This window comes from Fusarium phalaenopsidis, assembly GCF_050370095.1.
Source record: "Fusarium phalaenopsidis strain FUZ10S chromosome Unknown contig_32284, whole genome shotgun sequence".
NCBI lineage: Eukaryota > Fungi > Ascomycota > Sordariomycetes > Hypocreales > Nectriaceae > Fusarium > Fusarium phalaenopsidis.
The window spans coordinates 460,285-472,565 of NW_028145414.1; the positions used below are offsets into that span (position 1 = coordinate 460,285).

At 36.8% G+C, this 12,281-nt stretch overlaps 1 protein-coding gene across 1 annotated transcript; it reads left to right on the forward strand.

Moving 5' to 3' along the window:
* Nucleotides 1-7,091: 7,091 nt before the first annotated feature.
* On the forward strand, nucleotides 7,092-11,720 carry LRP88_02105 (uncharacterized protein; the record flags this gene model as incomplete). Its single annotated transcript, XM_083238776.1, has 3 exons — nucleotides 7,092-8,748; nucleotides 8,802-9,799; nucleotides 9,870-11,720. The coding sequence occupies 3 exons, from the start codon at nucleotides 7,092-7,094 to the stop codon at nucleotides 11,718-11,720; spliced, it is 4,506 nt and encodes a 1,501-aa protein (XP_083105371.1).
* Between the last annotated feature and the right edge of the window lie 561 nt (nucleotides 11,721-12,281).

A 12,281-nucleotide genomic window follows, 5' to 3' on the forward strand; every position in this document is an offset into this window, starting at 1 on the left:
AATAATAATTAATAAATCTAAGGAAGGCTTATACTTCCTTAATATTAGTTAGTTTTTTTTAATCTTTTACTACTAAGACCTTCTTAGGGTTTATATATATCTTATTATAAGAGATAATATATTTAAAGAATTCTACTTCTAAGGTATAGAATTTACTTTTCTTAGGTTTTATTAATAACTTAGCGTCTTATAGTATTTATAATACCTTATAGATATATTTTATATATTTTTTTTTATTTTAAAGAAGATAAGAATATTATCTAGGTAATATATAATAAATATATTTAGATATTCTTATAATATATTATTAATTATTTATTAAAATACTATAGGTATATTAGTAAGTCTAAAGGGTATAATAAGGTACTTAAATAGTCTATACTTAGTATAAAAAGCGGTTTTTTATTTATATCTTTTTTTAATCTAAATAAGGTTATAGGCTCCTTTGAGGTTAAGTATTATAAAATACTTTATGCTAAAAAGCTAATCCTTTAACTCACTAATAAGAGGTAATAGTATATAATCCTTAATTATAATAATATTAAGTATTTTAAAGTTAATATAAAGTTAGAGCTTTTTATTCTTCTTTAAAATAAATATAATAAGGTATTTAATAAATAACTTACTTTCCTTAATATATCCTTTTTATATTATATCTTTAATATATCCCTTTAATACTAATAGCTATGCTTTATTAAGTAAGTAGAGTTTATTAAAGCTAGGTTACTTTTTATTAATAAACTTAATTTCTAAGTTATAGTATATATACTTAGGTAGGCCTATTTTAAGTTCTTCCGCGAAGAGTTTCTTATAAATGTGATATTACTATAAGATATTCTTAAGTTACTTTTCTTCTTCTAAGTTATCTTATAGTTTTTTCTATAGAGCTAGATCCTTCTTAAGTTTATAAAACTATTATATAACTTATATAATTATCTTTTATTATTATTATTTTTATCTTTTTTAATATTTATATCTTATCCTTATAAGTAAAGAGGTATCTTATATTTACCTTTGCCTAACTTCTTTAGTTCTTTTAATAGAAGTTTAAGATCTTATATTATATTTTAAGTTATTATTTATTATAAAAGGTATCTTATTATTAAAAGAAAATACTTAGCTAGTCTTCTAGTTAAAATATAAATTAAATTATTATAATTATAAGTACCTAAGTATAAGATTATATTATTTATTTAATATAATATTAAATAATACCTCTTAGTTCTTTCTTTTAATAAAAACTTTAAGGTAATTAATCTTATTATTAATAATATTATTATTATAATTAAAAGGGGTTCTTTTTAGGTTAATAACTAAGTAAGGTATTTATTTATACCTCTATAGTAGCTTAAGTCTATTTATTATTATTAGGTTAAAATAGTTTTACTTTACTTTGCTATTTATTAAAGTATTTAATTATTCTCCTTTAATTTATATTTTTAATTCTAGGCATTATCGCCTATATACTCTAATAGTAGAGTAAAGGGCCTTCTAGGGTAATATATTCCTTTGTTTATTTACTTATTGCCTTATATTGGATAGGGTATTTAGTTTTTTAGTATTATTAAAGCATAGCTAGTATAATTAAATTTATATTTACTATTTATATAAGTATTATAGTTATATATATTATCTTAGCTATGCAGCTAATCCTAGTATTATTATTTTTATTTAGCTCTTAGGGTTTTTTTATTTTTTAGCTAATTATTTTTATTAACGTGCATGATAAGCTTGTCTCCCAGACAAGTATTTTCCTTTTTATTTTTTTTCTTTTAAATCCAATTTTAAAAAAGTTTTTAAAAACCCACCCCACCCCAAAATAGCTAAATAAAATTTTTTTTTTTTTTTTTTTATTATTCTTTTTTTTTTTTTTTTTTTTTTTTTTATATTTTTTTTTAAAGGTATTTTTTTTTTTTTTTTTTTTGTGGTGTGTTTTTTTTTTTTTTATATTTTTTTTATTAATATTATATTTTTTTTATTTTATATTTATATTTTTTAAATTCAACAACTTTTTTTTTTTTTTTTTTTTTTTATTTTTTTTTTTTTTTAGATATTTTTTTTTTTTTTCGCTTTTTAGTCCTTAATTTTATAAGTAATTTATTTTATTTTTTTTCTTAAGTAGTATAATAGAGTTTTAAAAAATATCATGTATTTATAATACTAATAGATTTATATTAATATATTATCTTATACTCTTTTATTTTATATTATAGATAGGGCTTATTATTTAATTAATATAATAATAAGATAAGGAAGTAATTTTATTTTTATTTTTCCTCTTAGTAGGTTTTATACTAATAGTATTAGTATAATATCTAAGAGATATTAATATACTCCTAATATATTAGGTATATCTTTATATTATCTTATAGATTAAAAGGTACTTTTAAATATTAAGGGTTTTTAGCTAATTCTTAATAGTAAGCTTAAATATAGATTTCTTACTTATTTATTATTTTTATATATTCTTATATAGTCTAGATATACCTTTCTCTTAGGCTATTTTAATACTTATTATTATTTTTATTATATAGTTAGGGGTAGTCTTTCTCCTCTTATAATTTTTTATTACTCTTCTAGGGCTTCTTAGAGCGCTCTTAGCATAGTTCTCTCTATAGTTTTTAAGCCTTATACTTAAACTTAGTTTAATTAATATTATTATTACTTATTTTAATAATTTAATTATTATATAATAGTTTATTATATTAGTTTATTTTTTATTATTTATAGATTTTATTATATTCTTATAATACCTTAATTTAATATTAAGGGTATAAGATATAATTATACCGCGTGGGGTTATTTTATTAGTAGTCCCTTTGGTAGATTATAATAAGTACTAAAAGTTATTTTTTTTTTATATCTTATAATTTATTTCTTATAGTTAAATCCTTTTATAACGGCCTCTTAAAAATTAGCTTATTTATTTAAGGGTTATTATATTAAAGGAGATATTATAGGTTTTTTAGTTTTAGGTTTAATATATCTAGTTATAGTAATAATATGCTATAGTATTATATTATCTAGTTATTACCTTCCCTTATTAGGCTCTAGGAGTAATTTTTATTTTATATATTTTATAATATATAAGTAATTAGTTTTTTAAGGTTTAATTAATTTATAGAGTTATTTCTTTATAATATTATTAATTATATAATTACCTTTTACTTATTTTTTTAAGAGGTATACTTAGCTATATAATATATCTAGCTTATTTAGTTAAATGCTAGTTTTATTTTATTCTTATTAAGCTATTCTAAGTATCTTAATAGTATAGATAGCTATCTAAGGTTTAATATTAGCCTAGGTAGATCTTATTTATTTCTTACCTTCTAGGAGGGGCTATTATAGCTTTAATTAATAGCGCCCTTTTTTTATATCTCACTGCTTCTTTTAGTATTTATTAGCCTTATAGCCCTTCTTATAGTAATAATAATATTTAATATCCTTATTATTTTTTTAAGCTACTCTAAGTTTTATAAGTCCCGCGTAGGTTTTATAAGAGGTATTACTCTTAGTTTATTCTCGCCTTTAAGATTAATTAATATTATTTTTATTACCTTAAATTTATCCTTTATTAAACTTCTTTATATATTATTTAAATTATTAATTATTAATCTTAATAGTTATATTAATATAATCCTAGAGATTATTAGGTTTTTTTATTTTATAGAATTTATCTTTAATTTTATCCTTAAGTCTTTTATAAAAAGTTATCTAAAGGGTATTTATTTCTTAATTAAGAAATAAGGTAATTTATATTAACTTAGCTATATAAGTTAAGGTAGCCTTTATTTATTATAAGTTCTTAAGTTTTTATATAATTTATTATTTTTTATTAATAATTTTAAAGTTATATTTAATTATATCTTTAAAGTTTTTATACTTAGTGAAAAAGAATTATATTTTCTTAATAGGTTTATTTCTAAGAAAGTTATATAGCTTAAGTTTAAATTAAGTAAGTATATTACCTATAAGGTATTTACTAATATATAAGACCTTGCTTTTAGTATTAGCTATCTTAGTAAGAAAGTATTATTAATATATTTTAAGAGATATAAGAAATATCTTAATATAAGTAACCTGCCTATTAAATAGCTCTAAGTCCTTAGGTTTAATAATCTTATTAATATCTTTATAGGTAATATTAGCGGCGATATACTTAAATATTAAGTTATTAAGATTATAAACCTATTATTATACTAGGTTATTTTACTAAGCTTAAAGTATAATAAGTTAATTAATTTAATTTTATTATTTATTAATTATTTATTAATATTATTACTATTATTATTTTATAGCTTAATAAAAATATTCTTATATATTATTTATAAATACCTTTATATTAATTAATTATTTCTAAGTAATCTTAGTATTATTATATATACTATCTAGGAGGTTATTATACTAGGTACTTAGGTAGTTATACTTATTTCTAAGCTTATAGATCTTATCCTTATATAAGGCTAGGATAATATATTTTTTGCTATTATTATTTATATTTATTAGGATATTAAGTTCCTTTAGTTTAGTCGCGGGCTATCCTTATTAAGGGGTAATAAGTAGCTTATTATAAGGGGTAAAAAGAGATCTAATATTAAGTATTATAATATATATATATAGCAAGCTAGACAGCAAGCAAACCAGATACTTTTCTTAACCTCTAAGATAGAAATTATTATAAAAATACTATATATTATTTAATTAATTAAAACTACTCGCTATATTTTTCCCTAGATATCTTAATTACTACCTAATAGGTCCTTGTATTATAGCCAGGCTTATTATAGATACTATAACGCTAAACACTTAGTCGTGCTGACCTTCCTTAATTACTACTTCTCGATGATTTAGCTACTACCTATGCATTAATATCTATCTAATTAATTACTTGCCTTCCTTCCTTTACTATTATTACCCTTCTTTTTTATAATTTAGTCTTTTTTGCCCTCTGGCGCTAGCTTAATATCTTATTTGCTTATTTAAGTTCTTTGACCCTAGCCTTAAGTAAGGTAACCTTATATATAACTATCTTTGTTCTCTTAGAAGAAGACTATATAGCTTCTAGAATTAACTCTAGGGAGCTACTTTTATGCCTCTTTACTTGCCTCTTAAGGTAATTTAACTAAGATTAAGCCTTAAGTATAGTCTTTGGGGTCTTTAAAACCTAAGGGGTTAATAATTTAGCCTCCTCCTTGGTAGGTATTAGAGTCTATAGTTATATATTAAGCTTCGAGACTATACTTTCTGGGTTAAAAGGAATAAGCTTGGCCTCTCTAAAGGCTAACTTAATATTCTTTTTTATTATAATGGCCTAAAATATAGTATAAAAGGCTAAGAAGAACTTAGTCTTTAAAACATAGGTTATAGAGCATTTAATTAAATGCTTTATTTCTTAGCTATAAGTATTTTTAAGTATGCTAAAGCACCTAATATTAAGGGGCTAAAGTAGATAAGATAAATAAGGTAGTATATAAAGCTAGATAATCTTATTCTCCTCGTAATATCTCTTAAATTTAATTAAGTAGTGACTTTTATAGCTATTAAGGATTAGAAGATAATAGCAACTATTTGTTTGCTTAGCTATGTACTAATCAAAGTGCTTAAGCTACTTGAGATTAATCTCGTTATTAGTCTAGCTATTTTAAGTTATTGTGATAGCTTAATCGCCCGGGAGGTTATTATCCTGGTATTAGTTAGCGAGGTGATATTGGCTTGCACTGATGATAAATAGCGAGATCGCTTAGCTATCCGCATTAATCGCTTAAATAACCGTAATCCATTCCTGGTTTCTAGGCTATACTGATTTTAGCTTTCTATGCCTATTTATGCCTATGATGACTATTCTGCTTTGAATTATACCTATTATAAAGCTAGTCTTATTAATATTATAGATATTATCTAATTAGATGCTATACTTCGTGATTATATTTGCTATAAGTATAAACCACTTGCGGATAATAGCTAGATCTTTATACTTAGCTCTCTAGTAGTTATATTTCTAAAAGAAACGTGTCTTAAGGTCTAGGTGTCGCCTAACGAAGTTTAAAGCCTAATGCGTGCTAACTAGTGGTGTATCGCGGTCGGCAAGCAATTAATTAGCTATTTCCTTTACACCATGAAGCCGGGGGGGAAATCCTCGCGAATCTAGGTCGAGAATAAAGTGAATAAGGATCTATTCCTTTAGATCAGATAGTCGGCGTGAATTAGGAATAGTATTGACTCGGGCTTGGATGCTATTATATCGGTTAAAGAGTGTTGAATGCTTGACTTGGTAGAGCTTTGCGGCGCCTCTGAGACTTAATTTTGGGGTATTTTAATGGGCTTAAAGTGCAAGAAGGATTTTAGGCTCTTTATTAGACTGTGATATGCTGGGTGGTTGAGAATTAATGGATTAAATAGAGAAGGTATAGGTTAAGGGATTTTTTATCTAGTTCGCTTGCTGTCCGGCTCGCTATATATATATATTAATAATAATATTACTTAGAGTATATAATATATTATTAAATAAGAGCTATTAATATATAATAATTATATATTTCTTAAGAGATAAATTAATTATATTAGGTTTATATTAGTAGAGAGTGCTAGGCATAGTCTAAGTAATAAGTTATAAGTTATATCTAGTAATATACTTAAAGGTATTAAGTATAACTAAGTTATATTAATAGCTAAGGTAGCTAGTATATAAGAAAGTGCTAATAAGTATATATTATATACTTTAGGTTATTCTTAGGACCGATGTTATCGAGGTTCGGTCTAGGGTAGGACCGATATTTCCAATACTCGGTCCTAGGACCGGCGGGAGCGAAGTTCGGTTCCCTCGGTCTTATTTGCTTAGTCAGGTCATTTTGCCGGGTTTCCCCGCCTGGCGTATGTCATGGCCGTGACAAATAGCTGTCCGCCCTACAATTTTCGGCCCCCAAACTGCGGATAGCTTCGAAAATAGCGCATGCTGTGTCCAGGGGCTTCGACGGCGATGACCCTTGCAGGTGGCACATATATATCTATCCGCATTTCCCATGGTAGAACCATACTCTCTGTTCCTTCCTTGTCACTGTTCACAACCTTCTCGTCGCCCCTCCTGCACGATGGCTGCCGAGCCTGATCTCCGCAAGAAGGAGTTGGAGGAGCAACTGAAGAATGACAATCGCGATGTCGCAGACCTGTGGAAGGAAGCGCTCAAGAGCTACAAAGGCATCGTTGGGTTCGACCTGCAGCGCAAATTCGACAATGTCCAGGGCATGCTCGACTTTGGCACGGACCAGATGAACAATTTCCACAAGTTCAGGCACGACAAGGGCAAAGTCGACCGCTTGAGGACTCTCTTCGCCTCCAACCTGGATCTTGTGGAGCAGGGCGCCAATCAAATCATATCCGCGGCTTCGCCAGCATTCCCACCGGCGGCGGCCATCGGAACGGCTCTGACTTACCTGCTCCAGGCCTGCCGGTCCGTGTCGGCCGACTACGACATCGTCATCGTCTTCTTCGACGACATGAACAGCTTCCTCACTCGTATCACCATCCTGGAGACCAGACTTCCCAAATACAAGGCCTATCAGAACTGCCTGATGGAGGTCTTCACCTCAATCCTCACCATGTGTGGCTTCGCGCACAAGTACATTGAGCTCGGCCGCTTCAAGAAGTGGATCTCCAACCTGTTCAAGGGCGACGATGGAGAGCTTGGGGGAGCCAGATCCGACATGAACAAGAGGCTAGAGCATCTCCGGCAAGCCACCGAGTTTGCTATTCTCGGCAACACCGAGGAGACGCTCAAGATGACCGCCCAGCTTGAGGAGAACCAACGGTCTCATGCTGAAATGCTGGAGGAGGTCGGACATGCTCTCGACACCATTCACGAGAATACAGAGAGCATCAAAGACGACGTTGCAAAATTGCTCAAGCTATTTGGCGGGCAGAAGAATGAGAAGCAGCTGGAGAAGCCGCAGGCGAACAAACCGCCGTCCGCTAATGGCATTCGGCACGCCATGCCCGTGATCGGCAAAGACGACCACGAGTACCAGGTCTTGAAGGAGACGCTTCTCCCAGATTCTTGCAGCTGGGTGTTTTCAGAACCCGAGTGGGAAGAGTGGCTGAATATGAAGGACGGGACACGCCCGATCCTCGCCATTACCGCGCAACCTGGCACCGGGAAGAGTCATTTGGCCGCGTCGGTGCACGACATGCTTAAGCAGAGGGCTAGGGAGGATGACACAGGGCACACCTGCGTCGCCCACTTCTACTTCCGCGAGCAGGAAAATAGCTTCGCCTGGTTTCTCTGCGGCATAATCACCTTGGTGAATCAAATTGCAGAGACTAACAATGCTGCTTGCGAGAAGCTGAACGCTCAGATTGCAAGAGATGACATCGACCTCAACGCCAGGCTTTGGCAAGACATTGTCAAGTATCTGCTTGGGGCCGTCTTTGAGCAAGACTCCAAGTTTCACCTCTTTATCGTATTCGATGGACTGGATGAGCTGCGCGACTGGGCTAGCTTCAAGGAGTTCTTGTCCAAGTTCATTGTGGACGAAAAGCTCAGGATCTCGCTGGTGGTTACCTCCAGACCTGAGCGCCTGAATGATCTCCCTGAAGATACCAAGCTGATCCGGATAGAAGCAACCAAGGAGAAGCAGCGTCAAGACCTCATGTCTCTGATCTGGCATCAGATCAACTCTCTCAACCATTTGAGAAGATTCAGTCGTTACGTCCAGCAGAGGGTCGCTGTCAAGGTGGAAGAGGCGTCTCCAAGTGAGCATTCTTCTCGTTTGCCTCTATTTGAGGATACTGACAGATTTCACTAGACATGCTCTACGCAGAGCATCTGCTCGTCCGTCTTAATAATCTAGGCCGCGAGGGCGCGGTCCTTAGAGCACTCGAGCAGAAGAAACCCGAGGATCTTCACGGTATCTATGAGACTCTCCTCGCAGAGTGTCAGCGCCGAATGCCGGTCAACCATCAACAGATCGCCGCCTCCCTGCTCCACTGGATCGCTTTCGCCAAGCGAGGCTTGACCCTCACTGAGGTTCAGTCCCTGGTGAAGTGTCTGTCACAAGATGACGAATTTGATCTTGAGGAGATTCCCGAGTTCTTCTCCAAGTTCCTCAGAATCGGAGACCCCGGCTATGACGCTGAACTGCGAGCAAAGCACCAAGCCAGCAGGGCCACTGTACAGGACTTGAAGAAGGACGACGATGACGACGACGATGACGACGACGACGACATTTATGAGGATGGACCCCTTCCGGTGAAGTTTCAGGAACGCTCCATGAGGCATTACTTCACCAACAGTTCCCACGGATCTTCTCCTTTCCGATGGGGCCCCTCGGAGGCGCACCGCAGGATTCTTCTGACCAGCACAAAGCTTGCCCAGCCTTCTCGAACGGATGTGAGCGAGGGCCTTCAGAAATATTGTGCCTTGCATCTCCTCGACCACTGGATTGACATCCAGATCGATCAGCACACTCCTGAGGAGCAGATTGAGGTTCTAGAAGCGTTCGCCGAGGCACTGTCTAACAAAACCGGGCTCTCCGAGATGCTGGGCAGGGCTGGCATGGTGTATGGCAAGGGATCGACCATAAAGACCGACAGCAGAATACGCGATTGGGCAAAGCTTCTCGAGAAGCCAGACATCAAAGCGGCGCTCAGTGAATTCGCGGTCGAATGGTGGCAGCGTGTTGGTCAGGACCCTCCGACCAGTCGCCTCGGCCTGGCCAAGGGATATTTACGCGAACTGTACCAGGCACAAAGTTCACATGATGCTATTCAGGCGTGGGAACGCCTGAGGGGTGTCTTAAACGCGGTAAGAGCATGTCTTTCCTAGGCTATGGCGGTGTAATAACAAAAAGACTATGCTGATGATTCACAACTAGACCGGTCTAGGCAAACTACTCATGGAACAGGCCTATATCAACTTTCCTGACCAGTTCGAGGATAGCAAAGACCATGACGACGACGACAACAAGGAGAAAGCTAAAGAGGAAGATGACTTTGATGAAACGGCAGCCAGCCTGGGTATTCTGAACCTCTTCGGAGATGAGATCAAGCCCGATGCAGGTGCCCGCCGTGCCGTGTCAGAGGTTCTTGTTGAGGAGGATTACCTCAAGCCGGCTGAGAAGATATGCAGAACCGCTCTAGAGCTCTGCAAGCCCAGGGATCATGAGTGGTACAGAGCCTCTTGTGTTCTCTCTGACATCCTGTTGTATCAGAAGAAGAAGAAGGAAGCCTACGATGTCATGGACACCGCGGTCGCTGAACTACCGGCGAACGAGGTCCCTCCGCACCTCAAACGCATCGTTTATACAACCTGCGCCAAGGCCCAGAAAAAATTGGGCTATCTAGGTCCGGCCCTCAAATCCTATGCCAACGCCAAATCTGCCGATCCTGACGGCATCACTCCTGCTGAGGACCTTGTTGGCGAGCTGAAGGTGCTCGACAGGAAGAGAGACAAGACCGAGTATATCCAGGTTCTGAAGAGCTGGAGTCTTTTGGAGAGAATCACCTGGCTGGCCTCAAATTACGCCGACGAGGGCGAAGAGAGACATTCCGTCTTCTGTGATATCGCTTGCGAGACGGGCGAACAGGAGTTCATGGTCAAATTCTACGAGGAAGTGACTGGCTTCCTGGACAACCTCGACGCTGGCACGCCTCTCCGCGTGGACCTTGCTCTCATCTACCTTGAGGTCTGTCGGGATCCCGAGAAGGCTCTCAAGACACTGGACGAGGTGTTTGACAGCCACGCCACAGGCTTCATGTTCCCGATCACGGCCGTCAACGCAACCTGGGTAATCGAGAGGGCCGTGGACACGATGATGAACGTTCAGGTAGAGCTCTTCCGCAAATCCCGCGATCCCATCTACAAGGCGGAGCGACTTGGCTCCCTCGCTGTCCTCATGCAGCGGCCCTTTTCCCTGGATGTCCCCCGAACCTCTGCGTTCTACACCAGTCAGCAACGCGTAGGTCTGGCGTACATGTACATGGTCATGGGGCCAGTGGCCAAGTTCCAAGAGGTACTGCAGTCCTTGCTGGACGACAGCTTCGCAGGCCTGAGTGACTCGGTCGGGTGGAACGACGGCCCGTATCTCTGGGTGCTTGCCCAGGCACTGGCAATTCTGAGCCGGGCACTGAGAAACGACGAGAAGCTCCGTCGATACGCCCGGATTGTCGGCTCTGGGCTTTTCTCCCAGCTGAGCAAAGGTGACGATGATGATGAAGAAGAAGTCCGCGAGCAGGCCATCGATGGAGGCAGTGCAAAGAAACAGGTGGACAGCGAGGATAAGCAGGAGGCTGTGGATGACGCAGGCGCAGACACGGACAGCGATGACAGCGAGATGGGCGACCCGCCCGAAGACGAGGGAGACCTGCTGAACCCCGACGAGGCGCTGTACAGCTGCGGAGGCTTCTGCCACCCGCCGCGCACGTTCCGGTGGTGGGGTGGCCGTTCGGCATACTTCTACGTGACGTTCACGACGGGCATGATTTGCGAGGAGTGCCAGGCCGAGTACGAGGCCATCCAGCGCGGCGAGGGGACGTTCAAGGGCCGGTACTTCTACGGCATTGGGCACGACCACCTCAAACTTCCTGTCGAAGGCTGGCGCGGTGTCAGGGATGGTGTGCTGACGTTGGAGGGCGAGGAGCCGATTGCCGTGGACGACTTTGTCAAGAAGCTTCAGACTGAGGTGTGCGAGGATGCATGGGGTCGGCTTTGGGCGGGCGGGGCCTAAGTGAGGTTATCACCAAGTCCCGCGTGTTCCTTTGCGCCGAGTCACTATAATAACCGTCAATGCCTCTGGTATACGAGTCTTTTTCTGTAGGCAGCAGAAAGACAGAAAAAAACAAAAAAAACGAAAAAAAAAAAAAAAAAAAGGCCACTGTGTTAGCATTGGGATATGATGGTATGATGTGTTGATAATGTGTTCTTTGTTATAGTTGAAGCCCAGTCCTTGATGGGTTAACTGAGCCAGAAGACGGTAGTAATCCATTGTTGGTATGAGCCTTGATGAAGAAAGACGCTTCCACAAGCAGGTCTTGATTTGATGGAGACTTCGATTCGCCATGAATGAGATCATAAGCGTTCCGCTGAGGTCGGCCTAAAGATATACTCGGCAAGTGCTTCACTAAGGATAATAAGGCCGGCGATGACTTGCATCTACTTAGTAGCTAGTGAGTTAGAGGCCGGTAGTGAGACTCGCTGCGTACTTGACGTATGTACCCGGAGCTCCTTCTAGCGGGAATGGTCGGCAAAATAAGCATTATCGAGGCTACTGCATAAGAAAGTCCCTATG